The sequence below is a fragment of the Echeneis naucrates genome, chromosome 17 (assembly GCF_900963305.1).
Source record: "Echeneis naucrates chromosome 17, fEcheNa1.1, whole genome shotgun sequence".
NCBI classification, from domain to species: Eukaryota; Metazoa; Chordata; class Actinopteri; order Carangiformes; family Echeneidae; genus Echeneis; species Echeneis naucrates.
Window position 1 is genome coordinate 1,968,773 of NC_042527.1, and position 19,535 is coordinate 1,988,307.

At 41.4% G+C, this 19,535-nt stretch overlaps 1 protein-coding gene across 1 annotated transcript in view; it reads left to right on the forward strand.

Moving 5' to 3' along the window:
- Positions 1-4,144: 4,144 nt before the first annotated feature.
- The window catches only part of LOC115057504 (ADAMTS-like protein 2), a 45,141-nt gene continuing 29,750 nt past the window's right edge, over positions 4,145-19,535 (forward strand). The window contains exons 1-4 of the mRNA XM_029524655.1: positions 4,145-4,185; positions 9,694-9,769; positions 17,064-17,093; positions 19,347-19,449. Coding sequence (XP_029380515.1) covers positions 4,145-4,185; positions 9,694-9,769; positions 17,064-17,093; positions 19,347-19,449 — 250 coding nt within the window. The remainder of the gene's footprint in view (positions 4,186-9,693; positions 9,770-17,063; positions 17,094-19,346; positions 19,450-19,535) is intronic.

Below are 19,535 nucleotides of genomic sequence, written 5' to 3' on the forward strand. Positions count from 1 at the left end.
CCTCATCAACCTCTGCCAATTAATTGCGACACTCACATTGTGACTTCCAGCTCTCCTCTTACTGCTGTCTCTTTACTTTACTGGCTAAATAGGATAGGAGAATGGGCTGAAGACAGGGAGACACAGACAGATAGATAGAGGAGGTGTTAATGTCTTGGAGGTTGGTGGTTGGGGATGGTGGGTAGTGGGTTAACAACACACATACAGAATTAGAAACATATTGAACTTTTTTGTACAACCGTTGCAGACACGTTGTGACATTTCACTCAATTTTAAGTGCTAGAACCCTTAAAATACTTTTTCAACAGCTGCTCTCAAGTGAATAAAGAGGTCCCTAGCGATTTACTGTCAAAAAATAGATAAAAAAAATATGCAAGCTGTAATTCTTATTCACAGTAAAATAACAGCAATTTCATTTTGTGTTTTTTTTTTTTTTTTGTTTGTTTTTTTTTGTTTTTTTCAAACATAAATGTGTCTGTGTGCTTGTATATTCACCCAATTACAGTAGTAGAAAACTAAATGCTAGCACAATAACAGGATTTCAGTGCACTGGCGTTTTTCATTCATGTGTTGACATAGGGTGTGAGTGAAGATGAAAGTTTTTGTGTTACCTTGGAAATTTTTTAATCATGGCTTTTTTGTTAATCAAAAAAGGTTTAAGTAGAAATGGAAAACTGAGATACTAATAACTACAGTGTGTTTTCTTTCGTATACTGTATTCTGAAATGTATACAAAAAGCAAAGACAAATTACATGTACAGTTGAAATAAATATGGAGGCCAATCTGTTGTCAAAAGAGGAAATCAGGTTGTCTGAACACAGGTGTCAGATGGGGAATGTCTTTATTCACATCAGCCCTACTAACAGCGTAGTCAGAGACAGAACCCTCCAGCAAAACATGTGACATGCTTCTTATACCTAGGACAGGTTACATGTGCGTGTTGTGTGGATGGCCTTCACCCTTATCTTGAACTTCAACCATAGTGATTGTGCAGCTCTGTGCGCATATGTGTGGTGTAATTCTCTTCCCTGGCACCCAGATGTCTTCTACTTATTGTTTTGACTTGTTAGGGACCAGAGCAGGTCCTGATGACCTGACTCTCATATTGACGCATGAACAGAGACAAGGTCTCTGAACCTTGTCTTTCTCCCACAGTCATATTGTGCAGCACGGTGGCATAGTGGTTAGCACTGTTTCCCCACAACATGAAGGTTGCAGGTTCAGTTCTCAGGCCTGGGTCCTTCCTGTGCAGAGTTTGCATGTTTTCCCTGTGCTTGCGTGGGTTGGATTGAAAGCTCGTGCCAGAGTAGAGGCTGCCCATGCTCAGCTTGATTATGCAAATAAGGAGGGGAATATCATCATACAGAAAGCTGACCTTGAAGCAAATCTTCATCTTTACAAAGTCAAAAAGCGGTTGCTGCTGCCACAACTGAAGCTAGTTTTTATAAAGAAGATTACCATTACCAAAAGTAGACGAGCATGCACTCCTAAATAAGGTAGAAGATTTTCCTAAACTGACCAACAAAGATAATGCCAAGCTAAGAGAATTGGGGGATGTTCTTCAGGAAGGAGTGTGCAAAAGACGGTGGGTATCTGCCAGATTTGTCTTATATGGACACAGCTCGTGGAGTAAATCCCACTGTGGACAAACCACCTCACAGCCTCAAAGAGAAATGGACTGCTGCAGGATCCAAGTGTAAGAAGGAATATGGAGCGGCATTTCCTGCTTTAAGTTTTTTCTCAAGGTTTTTTCAGACAGCAGGCTAAAATAAGAAATGACCCTAGTTTTGCTTTCACATCCCCTGGCAACCAGAGTGCAAGACCTGAGAAATACATGGAGAGCAGCTACAGAGCTTCTGTAAATGTCCACAAAAGTATGTTCCACAAGAGCCCTTGACTAGCCAGAGTAACCCTGCTGAAATGAAAATGGAAAGTCCTGATAAACAATGCCCCATACAGAAAAAGCCTCATCCATTGAAATAATTTTAATGGCAAAACCTGTTGAAGAAGTTATTCCTGAAAGAGAAACAGATTTGTTTCAGGTGTTGTGACTCAACTGAGCTTGTGGCAACAAGTTGCAGTAAGACAGTAAAGTGTTTCAAGTGTGGCAGTGAAAGACACATTTCTGTCCTGCATCCTGGCCCTCCTCCCAATACAAAAGAAACCAGTGTAGCTGAAACAGACAATGGCGGGGATGTGATTTGGCAAGTAACAAGTCACTTGCCAAATCTGACTTTTTCCATCATTTCAGCATCACAACCTTAGCAGACCAATGCACTCAAACATGCTCTGGTGTAAGTACTGCTATGGGTTGCAGGGCTAGTAACTCCATGATTGAATCTCAAGATGGCAAACTATGACTTCCTCTTCTAAATTTAATTGAATGTGAAATGACTTCAGAGGTGGCACATCTTCACCCACGCCTACAACAAGTTGCAATAAGAGTCCACCTGTGGATTCAGAGGCTCCCAACTTCCTGCTCTTGGGTTGAGATGTACCGCAGCTACACAAGATCAGGGAGCAGATAAACGGACCCGAAAGTACTTCTTATGCACATAGATCTGGGGTGGGTCATCATGGGTGAAGCCTGTTTGGGAGAAACCAATAAACCAACAAATATTGATGTGCTGAAAACACATGTGCTCAGTAGTGTAGCTCGTAGAGTAGATCGGCTCAGCAGTGTCTGACAGGACAAGGGATGATGATGTTTTTCTTGATATAATGGACAGAGAAGTTTTTCAAGACAATGGAAGTATCTGGGTGGTACCACTACCGTTTTGTTTGCACCATTTTGAATAGGACCGATACTGGAAGTTGGTTCCATAGAAGAGGAGCCTAATAGTGGCAAGGAAAAACTTCCTTTAAGAGGTAAAAACCTCGGCAAAGTTGGGTAGCGTAGGGTTATTCAAAACAGGTGTAGGCAGGAAGATGATGCTGCATGACGTTCATAGAAATTATGTTGTATGGAGTTCATTAGGATATAGGAGCAGCAGGTGTTGGAGGAACATGGGATGCAGTTGATTCATCACCTGCAGGATGAGGACAGGCAGAGAGAGGAGATGAACTGGGAGAGACAGAGACTTCAGGGGAACATGGTTAGTAAATGCAGTACACATGCTTAGAACTGGGAGAAACAGGGATTTTGAGAGGGTTTTAAGCCTGGTCTTGAAAATTGCTAAAGCCTCTGCCCCCGGACCAATACTTGAAGTTGGTTCCATAGAAGAGGAGCCTGATAACTGAAAGATCTGCCTCCTGATTAACTCTTGAGACTCAAGGAACCACAAGTAAACCTCCATCTAGAGAGCGGAGTGGCCTACTGGGACAGTAAGGAACTATGAGCTCTCTGAGATATGATGGAGCTTGGCTATTAAGAGCTTTATATGTTAAAAGAAGGATTTTAAATTCTATTCTGAAATTTACCAGTAGCCAATGAAGAGCAGCTTATACAGGAGAGATGTGATCTCTTTTCCTGCTTCCTGTTAATATTCGTGCAGCAGCATTCTGAATCAACTGAAGGCCTTGCAGAGATTTGTTTGGACATCCAGATAGTAATGAGTTACAGTAGTCAAGCCTAGAATGCATGGACTAGTTTTTCTGCATCCTCTTGAGAGAGTATGTTTCTTATTTTCCTAATGTTTCTCAGGTGGAAGAAAGCTGCCCTACTGACTTGTTTTATGTGAGGGACAAAGGACATGTCCTGGTCAAAGGTTACTCCAATGTTTCTTCCAGTGGAGCTGGAAGCCAAAGTAGTGCCATCCAGACTGATTAGGCAAGGCAAGGCAAGTTTATTTATAGAGCACAATTCCTACCCAGGGTAATCCAAAGGGCTTTACAGATACAGAAAAAAGTATTTTACAAGAACACAGATAGAATCATTACATAAAGCATAAAATAATCATTGAATGAATAAAAAAAAAAGTGCAGATAAAATACTTTCAGTTGTCATATGCACACCTAAATATAACTGTTTTCAGTCTGGATGCAAATGTTGTCAGAGTTGAGGCCTGTTTCACATCTTCTGAAAGACTTTAGACTGCATAAAACTGGAATGCAGCCTCACCATGTTTAGTCTTGATTCTGGGTACCACCAGGAGACCACTCCCCAAGGTTCTCAGAACCCGAGATGGTTAATATGGCTCTAGCATGTCAGAGATGTACTTTGGCGCCAAACTACGAAGAGACTTGTACACAAGCAGAGCTGTTTTGTCTCTGAGCAACAGGAAGCCAGTGCAGAGACCTGAGACTATTTCCTGGTTCTAGTCAGGACTCGAGCAGCATTCTGGATGTACTGCAGCTGTCTTACCGCTCGTTTAGAGAGTCCAGTGAGCAAGCCATTACAGTAGTCTAACCTGCTGGAGACAAACGCATGGATTAGTCTCTTCAAGTCTGGTTTAGACATTATTCCTTTAATTCTGACAATGTTTTTTAGATGATAAAAAGCTGCTGATGTTATTGGTTTAATGTGTCTGAGTCTAAAATTACCCCTAGATGTCTAACCTGATTATTAGGTTTTAGAGAGAGAGTCTTGAGGTGACTGATATCTCCTTTTCTTTGTTTCTGTGGGCCACAATGACTTCAGTTTTGTCTGAGTTTAACTGGAGAAATTTTTCATTTCATCTGTTCATCAATTTCATCTGTTTGATGAAGTGAGAGTGTATCTATAGGCCCATGTTCACCAGTGATATGTAGATCTGAGTGTCATCTGCATAGTTGTGGTAGGACACATTATAACTGCGTATTAGCTGGCCTAATGGAAGCATGTACAGATTAAACAGATTAAATAGGGGTCCCAGAATTGACCTCTGGGGAACCCCACAGGTCATAGCTATTTGGTCTGAGACACAGTTGCCAATTTCAACAAAGTATGTCCTGTCCTTGAGATAGGACTTAAACCAGTTGAGAGCAGTACCAGAGATTCCCACCCAGTTTTCTAACCTCTGTAATAAGATCACATGGTCAACTGTGTCAAAGGCAGCACTCAGGTCAAGGAGAACTAAGACTGAGACTTTGTCTGTGTTCAAGCAGATATCATTTCCGCCTTGATCAGAGCTGTCTCAGTGCTGTGGTGGGGCCTCAAGCCTGATTGGAAAGTATCAAAAACATTATTAAAGAGGAGAAAGTAAGTTATTGATATACAACTTTTTCCAGGAATTTGCCTAAGAATGGTAGGTTTGATGTGGGCCGATAGTTGTTCAGTACTGTGGCATCAAGACTGCTCTTCTTTAGAGGGGACTTAATGACAGCAGTTTTTAAGGCCTTGGAAATGTTGACTAAGTGAGATGTTGACTAGTTGGGAAAATTTTAGTAACAAACTGCTCAGCACAGACTTTAGAAATCTAGTGGGTAACTCATCACAGCAGCACGTTGATGGACTGCAGATGATCTCTTCGACAGTTTTGTGAGTGACAGGAGTGAAATGCGTCAGCTGTAGGTGTCTAGCTGGATGCAGAGTAGCTATTTGTGTTGTGGAGGTTATCGCATTTTTAATTCCTTGAACTTTGTTGCTAAAGAATATTGCAAACTCATTACAATAAGATGTAGATATTAGGTCTAAAGATAGTGAAACTGGAAGATTTGTTAATCTGTTTACTGTAGCAAACAGGACATTAGAGTTGTTACTGCAGTTTGTGATGATTTTTTAAAAATAACTGGTTGTCTGGTTGAACACACATTGCTTTTCTTTATAAATCTCGCAATCAATCTTTGACTTGCGCCATTTCTGTTCAGCTCTCCGGCATTCCTTTTTCTGTGCCCTCACTGAGTCTGCTTTACTCCATGGCGCCTTTTGCCTACTTTTAACCATTCTGACCTTGACAGGAGCAATGGTATCCAACACATTTAAAACACTTGCTGTAAAAGAGTTCAACAGGCCATCAACATTTGACTGTGGGGTATTTTCAAACCTAATCTTTTCCATAAACTGTGTCCATGTGATGTCATTTATGAGTCCTCCTTGAACAACTGCAGACCTAGCTACCTGTTTGGGTGCAACAGACCAATCGGAGAAAACACAAAAATTATCACATAAAGCAACATCAAAAACGTTTACATTTGAGATAGAAACATCCTTGGTAATGAGTACATTCAGAGTGTGCCCTCTACTGTGGGTGGGCTCAGTCACATGCTTAGTTAGACAAAACATATTAAGGACCCCAGTGAGTTCTTTAGCATGCCTGTCATTGGCAACATCCACATGCACTTTGAAGTCACCTGTAATGACCAAACAGTCAAAATCAGTGCACGCAACTGAGAGTAGTTCAGTGAAATCGTCAATAAAACAATTCTGTGGTGGTTTGTAGAGGGCGATATAAATTTTTGAATGACACATAATCAAATGATGTAAAAACCCCAATTGACAATTTGTGGCTAAGTATGTTGTATATGGCACAAACACCCCACCCCTCTGGTTTTGCCGTGCTTCAGAAAAATTTAAGTGAGGTGGACTAGACTCAATTAGGACTGCATTAGCTGGGTTTTCGTCGAGCCATGTCTTGGTTAAAAACATAAAATCTAAATTGTAAGAAGAAATACTAACTATTAATTAAGAAAGATTTTTTATTTAAAGATCTGACATTGAGTACTGCATGTTTAAGATTAGCTGGAGTAGAACTGGATGGTGCGTTCTTGCAGGGAAAATGGATTAGATTTCTCTGATCAGACAGTCCAGCTGTCCCTCTCTTATCTCTGTGGTTTGACAGTAGTTATTGTTTTAGAGGAGAACTGTCCCTCCCCGGGCCTCTGGTTGATATGAGGCTTGGTAATACAGAGGCCCCTGGTGTCCTAGGCAAGAGCACTGACGCAGCTGGGGATAACAGCTGTGGGCACCAGTGTTGTGGGCTGAGCTGGAAGAGCCTTGGCTGGTGGAGTAAACTGACCTCTGCTGGGTCCTTGGTTGGCGTTGCAGGAGCCCTACTCTCGCTCCTCTCTTCTCCCTGTGGCAACACAGGATCTGGTTTGGGCCTAATCTGATGCCCCAGAGCATGGAGGAGTTTGCCTGTCAGTTGTCTCACTCCACCTCGGTTCAGGTGTGGACTTGTTCCATTAAACAGATCCTGCCAGTTCTCAATGAAATGCAGTCCTCTGGCCTCACAGACTTTGGACAGACGTGTTCAGTTGAAGCCGCTGGCTGAATTTGTTGATCTTCCTGTCAGCATTTGGGAGAGGTCTGCTAGTGAACTTGGGTATTGCCACTTTATCAAGACTATCAAACAGCTTCTCAAAGTCTTTTTTTAAGATTTCAGACTGGTTCTTTCTGATGCCCACTGCACCCAAGTGGATAATCAACTCTTTCACTCCTTGGTGTTTTGCCAGTTCCTCAGGCATTCGCTCTGTGATATCAGAGACATTGGCACTAGAATAGCAGCAAGTAACCATCCTGTTAATGTTTATATTAGATGTGGGTCCATCTCCAAGCACAAGAGTATCTTTGACCTTGACTCTTGGTACAGTTTTTCTGTTTATCTGCTGCTTTGTGCTGCCTTCATGGTTCTCAGTAATTTTTTCTCTCTGTTTGTTATTTATAGTCATTTATAGTCATTTGTCTCTGACAGTAGTAAAAATCTGTTTGTTAACTTTATTCCGGGTGATGTCACAAATCATCCACTGGTCCCAGCATTTTGAGTCCATTATAAGTGTCTTTACAGAGTCATAGAAAATGCACAGTATCATTTCGCTTTAAATTGAAAGTAAAATTTTTTCACCCTTCCCTTTGAAATTAATGTGGACTTCTTACCACTGGATTCCACCGGAAGTGTTTCATGAAGTTCTTTTTCAGTTTCGAAGGCAAAAATCCTTCCTTGTAGAGCAAGAATTTCTTGTTGATATGTCCGAAAGTTTTCGCAAGAAGATTTTGTTTGGATTACACCTTCTGGCATCTTGAGAAAATTGTGGTCGCTGTCTTGTCAGATCAGTTGTAAAAGGAAAAAAAAAATTCAGAAAATATCTTGTGGAAGAAGTAGATTAATTTAGAAGTGAATAAAGCAGCAAGCAGCCGGAGCAAGCATATACATGTCCACACCGTATGAGACTGGTTAAGATATTTATCATTATGTAGTTAAGTAGTTAAGATGTTAAGATGTTTCTGAGACCAATATCTGATATGGTGGTTCTTTTGTGTGAGGGACAAGAGAAACTGGACAATTTTACCTTTTCAAGTTTGTTTTCTGTTTGTTTGATTTATTGTCTTTAGTGGGACAATTGCATTGCCCCACTATTCTACCCTACCCTCTACTGAATTATTTTATTTTATTTTATTTTCTTGGTGGGGAGAGAATGTATCCCCCCCAACTCAAAGTATTTTCACCATTACAAAGTAATTATTAACAGCCAAAATACAAAGAGTTCGTGTGCATTCTGGTTGTGTGATTTTGATCCAATTGTGTGATTGGATCTGACGAATTAGAGGCGTTGCGCTCGAAAACAGCAGTTTTATTTTGAAAACCAACCGGATTCTCTTGTCTTTTGAAAGCCTGACTTCCTGCCTGTCTCATCAGTGCGAAAATAAAAGATACAGTCAAATAAAGAAAAAATTAAAAGAATCCACAGCAGCACATCGTCGTATTTTACAGGATCACAACCAAAATGATATGACAAAATTTGTCCAAGGGGAACACATCCTGACGACACATCAGATGGGGGCGGGGCTAGGAGAAACACGTCTCGATGCTGAAACAGTTCGACACAACACCTGCACTGACAAAGATAAAATAAACAAATGCTATTATTGTAATAATTAATAGTATACTGTTAAACGTTAAAAGCTTGTTTAGGTTCCTCAGCAAGTTCCTCCTATGATCATTGTGCTTAAGATTTTTTTTTTTTTTTTTTTTTTTTTTTTTTGAGGGGTCTGCTTGTTTTGGGCTTGTTTTCATAAGTCTGGGCGCTTATTTATCTCACGAGATCTGGCAACACAGGTCAGACTCTGACTGGTGTAAGTACACTACACAAGAAGTAACTGTTTTCCTACTGTTTGCCCACTGCTTGTTCACCGTTGTGTGGTAATTTTTTAATAAAAATGTTCCTCAAAATGACCCCCATCCCCGTCTCTCTTTCTTTTTTCCACAAATCGAACCCTGGTGATAATTTATATATTTTACCCCTTTGTGGTAGTTTAGGGAATTTATGAATTTACAAATGGCCCGTGCGGTAGCATAGTGGTAAGCACTGTTGCCCCACAATAAGAAGGTTGTGGGTTTGGTTCCCGGCCTGACACCTTTCTGTGCGGAATTTGCATGTTCTCCCCATGCCTGTGTGGGTTTACTCCAGTCACCTCCCACCATCCAAATACATGCATGTTTGGGTTAATTGTTGCCTCTAAAATTGTCCGTAGGTCTGAGTGTGAGTGGTTGTTTGTCTGTCTGTTTGTGTGCCCAGTGTGAGCTGGGTTTGGCTCCAGCACCCCTGCAACCCAGAAACAGATAAGCTGAATGAATGAATGAACATAATCCTTACTAACATGATATGTACTACTTGATGTTTCCTTAACCAGAGGATAAATCTTTCTAAATTTGCACATGGACTCCAACAAGGTATAATTTTTGTGTAGATGAATGAAAGTAGTACATAACCTTTCTTTTATGCTACTGATTTACTGTAACGCTGTAGGCAATAAAGACATACAGTGTTATATAATGCATTTTTGTGTTGTGATTGTAACACTATATTAATCATATTATATCCTCTCTCTGTCTCAGGCTCTTGACTACACAGAATATTAACAGCTCATATTGTTCTGGCTCTCCTAAAAAGTACCAGCTCTGTCCAAACCAGGTATAGTACTGCACAATTCATAGATACAATATGTAACTTTGCTGCATACAAATGTGAAGTAAATTTTATTTGGTCACCTGTTAATAGTATAATAAAGCTATTGGATCTGTTGCAGCTGGTTGTCTCGTCAAACTTAATGTTTTATTCACTACATATATAGCAATATATCTGATATATCCCGTGGGATTACTTGGATATCTGCATAAATTGGTCATAAAATGTGTTCTGATCTTCATCTAAATCACAACAATAGACAAGCACAGTCTTCTTCAACTAATATCGCACAAAAAATAATGTTTTCATGTTTTTATTGAACATGTAAACATTCGCAATGCAGGGTGGAAAGAGTATGTGAACGTTTGATTTAATAACTGGTTGGCGCTCTTTTGGCAGCAACCCCAACCAAATGTTCACTGTAGTTGCGGATCAGCCCTGTACAACGGTCAGGAGAAATTTTGGACCATTCCTCTTTACAAAACTGTTTCATTGCAACAATATTCTTGAGATGTCTGGTGTGAATCGCTCTCTTGTGGTCATGCCACAGCATCTCAATTGCGTTGAGTTCAGGACTCTGACTGGCCCACACCAGAAGGTGTATTTTCTTCTGTTGAAGCCATTCTGTTGTTGATTTACATCTATGCTTTGGGTCTTTGTCTTGTTGCATCACCCATCGTCTGTTAAAATTCAGTTGGCGGACAGATGGCCTTAAGTTTTCCCACAAAATGTCTTGATAAACTTGGGAATTAATTTTTCTGTCCATGACAGCAATTTGTCCAGGCCCTGAGGCAGCAAACCGTGATGTCCCCTCCCATGAACTCCCTTCTTGTTTAATGTTTTAATTATTGTAGTTTTTTTTTTTTTTTTACTTTATTGCCATGAACACAATTATAGGCAATTAACAGTACAGAGCAAAATTGCCTTGATATTGAGCTTCACTCAAAATCCTAATATGTAAATATGGATGATGTAACAATGTACAGGAAAGAAAGAGAAGAAGAAAAAGGGAAAAAAAAGGATGTGAAAATAACGACACACACACCTAGCTACACACACACACACACATATATGCATACACATGTACATGTATACATATATACACATTTATACATACATGTATAAACCCATACCCATTAAAGGTTATACAACAAGACAATAAAATGCTAAGATCCTAACTAAGGTAGTCGGTAATTGATGACCATCTCCTTTCAAAAATAGGGAGTTTAAGTTATAGCTGAGCAGTCAATCGTTCCATCATATAGACGTGCTTTACTTTTTGCATCCATTGATTGATAAATTCATCCATAAATTCACAATGTTTTTTTTTTTTTTAAGCAATCATCAACAAGATGTGCAGTATGCAGTATAAGATTGGTCTGTGTCAAACAGATGTCCTGGTGATATTTCCAATAAAGACAGTATGGGGTCAAGGGGAACATGTTACAATCTGTAGTGTATGTTTCTAGTACACTTTGTGTTATTTTAAAGTCTGGTGTCATCCTCGTCTTCCTGTCAAGTTTCCCGCCTTAGTTGATTACTTATGTGTTTCACCACACACACCAGCCATTACCAAACATCTACTTCCAGGATTTTCTCCAACTCCTCTTTGATGTTTTTCCAAAATGTCCATATTTTCAGGCAGTCCCAGAATATAAGTAGGATCACCAACCATACCACAGATTCTCCAGCATTTGTTAGTATAATTATTTTTAAAAACACAGGTTACCAGCTGAGTTCTAAAGAACCTCACTTTAACCTTCCAGTCAAACCCTTTCCATAACTGGCTTCCAACACCTGAGATCCAGAACACACTTTTTCCCAGTCATCATCATCTATTATTGTATTCAGCTCCAATTCCCATTGTCCTTTAATATGCAGTGTTTTCTGATATGTCTGACATAAACTTTTTCTAAATATGGGACTTGTTTTTTTGTTGATACATGGTATTCAGAGGGATGTATAAAGTAGGCTTCTGTATTGGTTGGTTTTCTTTTAATATGATAGATAGATAGATAGATAGATAGATAGATAGATAGATAGATAGATAGATACTTTATTTATACCAGACTGGGAAATTGCAATGTAACAGCAGCATTACATATAGGGAATAAAATATATAAAATATATGCAATAGGAATAAAAAATACATACAGTCGGGTAAAGTGCGCATTGACGGTAAGTAATGACCAGGGTTATTTAGCTGTTGTTGTATAGTGTGATGGCATGTGGCAGGAAAGATTTCTTGTATCTGTTACTTCGACAACGGAGCTGTAGTAGCCTGTGGGAGAAGTTGCTCCGCTGTCGGTCCACTGTGTAATGGAGAGGGTGCTGCTCATTGTCCATAATGGATAACAGTTTGTTCAGTATCCTCCTCTCCACTACAGTCTCAAAGGAGTCCAGTCTCAGACCAAGTACAGAGCCAGCCTTCTTGATGATCTTGTCAAGTCTGTTGGTGTCGCTGCCTCTGATGCTGCTGCCCCAACATGCAACAGCAAAGAAGATGGTGCTGGCAACAACAGACTGGTAGAAGATCTCCAACATTTTGCTGCACACGTTGAAGGATCTCAGCTTCCTCAGGAAGTAGAGTCTGCTCATCCCCTTCTTGTACACAGACTCAGTGTTGGATTTCCAGTCCAGTCTGTTGTCAATCATCACTCCCAGGTATTTGTAGTCCTCTACCTCCTCCACCACCTCCCCCCTGATCCGTAGTGGCTGTGAAAGTGTCTTCTTCCTCCTGAAGTCGATCATCATCTCTCTGGTCTTGTTGATGTTCAGCTTCAAGTGATTCAGTTCAGACCACTGGACAAAGTTGTCTATCAGTGTCCTGTACTCCCCCTCCTCTCCCTCTTTTATACACCCGACAACAGCTGAGTCATCAGAGAACTTCTGCAGGTGACATGACTCAGAGTTGTACTTAAAGTGAGTGGTGTATAAGGGGAAGAGGAAGGGAGAGAGCACAGTCCCCTGTGGAGCTGCAGTATCACTGACCACCACATCAGACAGCACACTGCCCAGACGGACAAACTGTGGCCGGCCTGAGATCACTTCGTCATCAACACCCATCACCCGCAGCTTCTCACCCAGTAGCAGAGGCTGAATGGTGTTGAAAGCACTGGAGAAATCAAAGAATGTGATCCTCACAGTGCCTCCCCCACCATCCAGATGCAAATGGGCTCGTTGCAGCAGGTAAATGACAGCGTCGTTGACTCCTAAATGGGGCTGATAGACAAACTGCAAGGGGTCCAGAAACGTCCTCAGCAGTGGCCTCAGCTGGGCTAGGACCAGTCTCTCCAGAACCTTCATCACATGGGATGTGAGGGCGATTGGCCTGAAGTCAGCAGGGACTTGTATACATATATATATATATGATCCCAGTATACATGTGTTGTTATATAGTGTCTGACTTGCAGATATGTGTATTGATCACTTAAGGGTAGAGCAAACTTATTCTGAAGTTGTGAGAAAGGCTTTAATTTTTTTTACCTCAAATAGTTGCTTAATAGTGTTCAGTCCACTCTCAGCCCAACTTATACAAGTTGTATCAGACATAGATGGAAGGAACTCTATATTTCCTACTATGGGAATGGCCCAAGAGAAAGCTGCTGCCCCTTTTAGGTGGTTTTGGACCAGACCTTGGTCCAGATCTTCAATGCGCATTCCGTGTTGGGAAGGATACTTTCAAAACATATTCTGTTACAGAATACAAAATACATGCCCAAAAATGTAATTTGTAACGTATGCTGTCACATTACTCAATCAGAGTAATGTATTCTGAATACTTGGATTACTTCCACATCGAATTGAATCTTTAAAGTGTAGGCTATCATCAGCTGACTCTTTCCACTCTCTCTCATTCCTTCTCCCTTTCCTCTCCTGTCCTGTGTGCCACATGTCTAGCTATTCTTCGGCCTCTTTTTATGATAGCACCTCTTATCATAGATGCAGAATGATAGTAGAAATGGAGGGGAAAATTAGCAAGTTAGAGTCATGGCTCTGCACCTTAGCTCTGCACCTTAGCTAGCCCAGCCTATGCTGGTGCCCCCTGTAGCCAGTGCAGGCTGACCTACACCAGCTCCTACGGCAGCCGAGAGAGTCCCCCCAGTGGCTCCCAAGCTGCCAGGATCTAGTCAGGGCGGCTGGGTGACTGTCCGAAACAAGAGGCATAGTCGTAGGCAGCAGCCCCCGGTTCACCACTAAACAGTTCACGTTTCCAACAGGTTCTCCACACTCTGCGACACACCCGCTGAAAAGCTGACTCCAGTGATTGGCAATTCTATTTTGAGGAACGTGAAGTTAGCAACACTGGTGGCCATAGTTGAGTGTATCCCAGGGGCTAGAACAGGCGATCCAGTCATAACTGAAACTGCTGGCTAATGATAAATGTAAATATGGTAATATTGGTATTCACGTCAGCAGTAACGACACCCGACTTCGCCAGTCGGAGGTCTAAAAGATTAATGTGGATGAAATTATGTCGGATACTGTAGTTTTCTCTGACACCCTCCCCAATCGGACCAGTGATGACATGAACAGCCACATGTTGTCATTTAACTGCTGGCTGTCGAGGTGGTGTCCTGAAAATAATGTGGGCTACATAGATAACTGGAATACTTATTGGGGGAGACCTGGTCTGATTAGGAGAGATGGTGTCCATCCCACTGTGGGTGGTGCTGCTCTTATATCTAGGAATATGGACGATTTTATTAGAAAGCCAAAACCCTGACAGCCCCGAGCCGAGACCAGGAGGCTGAGCTGCAGTTTAACACTCTCCTCTGTGCCTCAGTCAGAGCGGTTCCCTGCCGAGAATAGAATAGAGTCTCTGTCTATGTTTAGGTCGAAAGAAACTGTGTCTGTCTCCTGACCACCTAAATTTAGGAAAGTTACTAAACCCAAAAGAAACAGAAGAGGAGCTAAAAACAAAGGTGAAAAACCAGTTCTGTTAGTTACAGTATTCCGTCCACCTGGTCCGTACTCAGAATTTTTTGAGTTTATATCAGAGTTACTACTCAGTAAAGATAAAATTATTACACTGCAAGATTTCAATTTACACTTAGGTGTAGGACAGCCTTAGTTCTGGGTTTCTTTCCCTGCTAGACTCAATTGGCTTTTCCCAGCATGTGGATGGACCCACTCACGACTACATATCCTTGCAGAATATCCTTGACCTTGTTCTAACATATGGCATTGAAATTGACAAATTAACAATCTTTCCTCAAATCTCTCTTTTGACGGACCATTACCTCATTACATTTGAGTTTACTATAATTGACTGCACAGTATCAAGGAATAAATTCAGCTATAGGGTTATGATGTTTATCTGAAACTGCTGTGGCTAAATTTGAAGAGATCATTCTATCATCATCTCCAACAATGTTCTTTTGGTCTTTCGGTCATTATTTCCAACAATGCCATATCTGAATTCAAATGAGGATTCAATTCAGTCCAGTCAATTCAGTTAATTTCACACAACTTAGTTATCAGATAAAAAACAGAAAATACTCCACATTCAAAACCAGGTCACTTTTAAATCAATTAAAAATCAAAAATTACTTCAATAGTCTCTGGTGTATAGGGGTTATAAGTGTTATTGAGTTCAGTTCAAAACGAGTGTGAATGTGTAGATTCAGTTCAGTTCAATGTATGAAAGAGGGGTTTTGGGCATGTAAGGGTATAGGTGTGTGGTGTGTTAGAGGGGCTGTATGGCTGTCCAGAGGAATGGTGAACAGGTAAGAGGCCAGCAGAGCCAGGTTAGTGTGGTTGAGGCAGAGAGTTAAAGGGGAGAGGTTAGGTGAAGCTTGGAGAGTGCCAGTCAAAGAGGGAGTACTAAGCATTTAGCTTTTTTTTTTCTTGGTCTCCAATCCAGGGAGGGAACGACTTCCAAACACATCCAGGGAAGTTATTCACACTTTTCTCCCAAACACACTCCAGGAACAGCTCTCTCAGCCCCAGGATTGGCTAGCGTGCTCCAAGAAATTCCAACTGACTACAGTTTGTCAATGCTGCATGCAATTAACTCTTTGCTTTAAAGATTAGATAAGTAGTCCAGCTTGGATTATAGCATTTTATTTTTAGTTCTCTCCTCTCCTTCACACTTTCACTCCTCTCTGTTCTTCTCCATGCTCCTTTGTCAGTTTCTCCCTTCCCCCGGCTCACAGGTGTGTCTAATTTATCTCCTCTCCTACTCCACTTCCCTTTCCTTCCAGGTGTTATAGGGTAATTCTCCTGTTTTTGCTTTCTTTCTTTTCTACCCCATTTCTGCCACACTCTAGGCAACATTAGCAGGAAACACAGTATAAACTTACACTGTTATGCAGACGACACTCAGCTGTACTTATCAATGAAGCTAAATGAAGTCATTCAGATAGTCAAACTGCAGACATATCTTGAAATCAAAGTTTTTTACTCCTTAACTCTGAGAAAACTGAAGTTATTGTACTCTGCCCTGAGCACCTCAGAGAAATGCTATCTAATCATCTAATCAGTCTGGATGGCATTACTTTGACTTCCAGCTCCACTATAAGAAACATTGGAGTAACTTTTGACCAGGACATGTCCTTTGTCCCTCACATAAAACAAGTCAGTAAGGCAGCTTTCTTCCACCTGAGAAACATTAGGAAAATCAGAAACATCCTCTCTTAAGATGATGCAGAAAAACTAGTCCATGTATTCATAACTTCTAGGCTGGACTACTGTAACTCATTACTATCTGGATGTCCAAACAAATCTCTGCAAGGCCTTCAGTTGATTCAGAGTGCTGCTGCATGAATATTAACAGGAAGTAGGAAAAGAGATCACACCTTTCCTGTGTAAGCTGCTCTTCATTGGCTACCGGTAAAATTCAGAATAGAATTTAAAATCCTTCTGTTGACATATAAAGCTCTTAATAGCCAAGCTCCATCATATCTCAGAGAGCTCATAGTTCATTATTGTCCTCGTAAGCTACTCTGCTCTCTAGATGGAGGTTTACTTGTGGTTCCTAAAGTCCCAAGAGTAAATCTGGAGGCAGATCTTTCAGTTATCAAAATTCTCTTCTATGAACCAACTCCAAATATCGGTCCGGGGGGCAGAGGCTTTAGCAATTTTCAAGAGCAGGCTTAAAACTTTTCTGTATGACAGAGCTTATAGTTAAAAGGTTAAAGTTCATTCAGTCTTTAGCTATGCTGCTATAGGGAGGAAGGACTGAGCATCTTTCTCACCCTTCCCCACCCCATGCATGTGCTGACAATAACCATGCTTCTTAGAAATCTCCATTTCTCCCAGCTCTAGTGTACTGCATTTACTAAACGTTCTCCCAAAGCCTCTGTCTCTCCCTGTCCTCATCCTGCAGGTGACCATCCCATGTTGCTGCAACGCCTGCTCCTCCCTTATCCTCATGAATTCCATACTACGGTATCATATCTATTAACTTCATGCAGCATCATGTTCCTGCCTGCACCTGTTTTGAATGCCCCCCCCAATGCCTCTTTTGCTCTCGTTCTCTCTCCCACTCTCAACCCAAACGGTCAGGGCAAATGGCCTGCTTGCTCATCGGGGGATCTGTTGGGTCTCACTAATTTTTATCCGTATCTGAGTTGCGGGGCTGCTGGAGCCAATCACAGCTAACATCGGGCTAAGGGCGGGGTACACCCTGGACAGGTCGCCAGTCCATCGCAGGGCCAACACACAAGGACAAACAGAGACAAACAACCACCTACGGTCAATTTCACGTCTCCAGTTCACCAATACATGCATGTCTTTGGGTGGTGGGAGGAAACCGGAGTACCCGGGGAGAACATGCAGAATGGGTCTCTCCTTCGTCACTCCACCATCTGCTCCTACTCATCTACTCGTGCCTGGATGTTGAGCTCATTAAATTTTGGCAGGGCATCCGAAAGTGTCGGGTAGATCAGACTCCATGAACACGTTTGCTGTGCTAGGTGGATGCACTGATGTCTTTCTTTTTCTGTTGTCTGATAACATCATGCACCTGTGCTTTCTTTTTTGTAGCTTTGGGGAGTAGTATTGGTCAAAGTATATCTGAATAGCTTTGCAGAGGTTTTATCTTTGACTCAGGATCGCGTCCTTCACTGACACTAACTTCACAATCAGGGACCTCAGGGCAGCAGTGGGTTTCATGGTTTGGTTGTCAGAGATCGATGGCTCTCTCTATTTGCAAATTTACTTCTTACTTTGGTTCGAGGTCTGCTTGAAAACAAACTCTTTCAAATCCTTTCCTTCACTCCCATCAGGAACTCTATATTCTCAGATTATTGCATATTGATCTGTCCTGCAGGTATTCATACCTGGCTGTCAGGTCCATCTCCCGGTGTCGCAGGTATCGGATTGCTCTCTTGTGCCTCCTCCAGTTGTCTTCTGTAGTGCAGATGCGACCCTCCGTTTCCGTGGTCCATTTCTCCAGTTTTGTCATCTCACCCTTCAAATCTTTTATTGGGGATTCCAGTTTTGTCAGCGAGAGCTTAGTCTGGTTGTGTCCTTCTGGTTTTTTTTTCTTTAATTTCTCCAGCTCAGTTTATATCTTGGATTCTGGATTGTGTGAGCTAGCGCTAGCCACATTCCTTGTCGGAGACTGTTGCTTAAAATTTTCACTCCTATCCTCAAGTCTTCCTGTGTATTTGGGCCTCTGCTTCTAATAGACAATGCCAATCCCAGTTTTTGAAGTTTTGCCATGTTTTTGATAGTTTTGCTGGGAGATAATTGGTTCGACAGACAGAGTTCAACTTGTGCCGTAGATTTCTGTAAGTTATTCATTCTTGTTCACCTCATTGAGCATTCTACACTGTGCTCTCACAGTCATTTTTACAGGACAACCACACCTAGAGAAAGTAGCAACAGTGCTGAACTTTCTCCATTTGTAGACAGTCTGTGTTACTGTGGACAACATCAAGGCATTTAAAGATACTTTTTTAATCCTTTCCAGGTTCATGCAAGTCAACAATTTTTGATCATAGGTCTTCTGAGAGCTCTTTTGTGTGAGGCATATGGTTCATATCAGGCAATGCTCCTTGAGTACAGCAAACTCAAAACTGGTATGTGTTTTTTATAGAGCAGGGCAGCTTTAACCAACACATCCAATCTGATCACATTGATTGGACTCCAGGTTAGTTAACTCCTGGCTCTAATTAGCTCTTGGAGCAGTCATTAGCCCAGCGGTTCACATACTTTTTCCACCCTCCACTGTGAATGTTTACACATTGTCTTTAATAAAAACATGAAAACATTATTTTTTTGTGCGGTAATAGTTTAAGCAGACTACATTTGTCTATTGTTGTGACATAGATGAAGATCATAACACATTTTCTGACCTATTTATGCAGAAATCCAAGTATTCCCAAAGAGTTCACATACTTTAACTTGCAACTGTATATGTAAGGGTCCACGGCGCATCAGGGAGTTCGGCACCTCCACGTCGTGCATTAAAACAGTTTGAAGCACACCTACTCATGGATTAACCTACTTATACCATGGTCATTTTCCAAGAATATCATAACCATCTTTTGTTATTGTTGTGATTGAGAGACTGCCACTGGCAGAAGTCATGCGACTGCGTGTGTATGTCTTTGTGTGTTCTTCTGCTTTCAAGCCCTGTCCCAGCCCTAGTGTTAGCTTCAAAGAGCACCAGTGCTCCCATTTTAATTCAAAAGCCTTTGGAGAAAGACATTACCAGTGGATACCTCTCTATCCAGGTACACTAACTGTCTACTTCTCAGTTATCTCTCTCTCTCTCTCGCTCATCTGAAGTCCCTTGACACACTCTTCTTACTGTCTATAC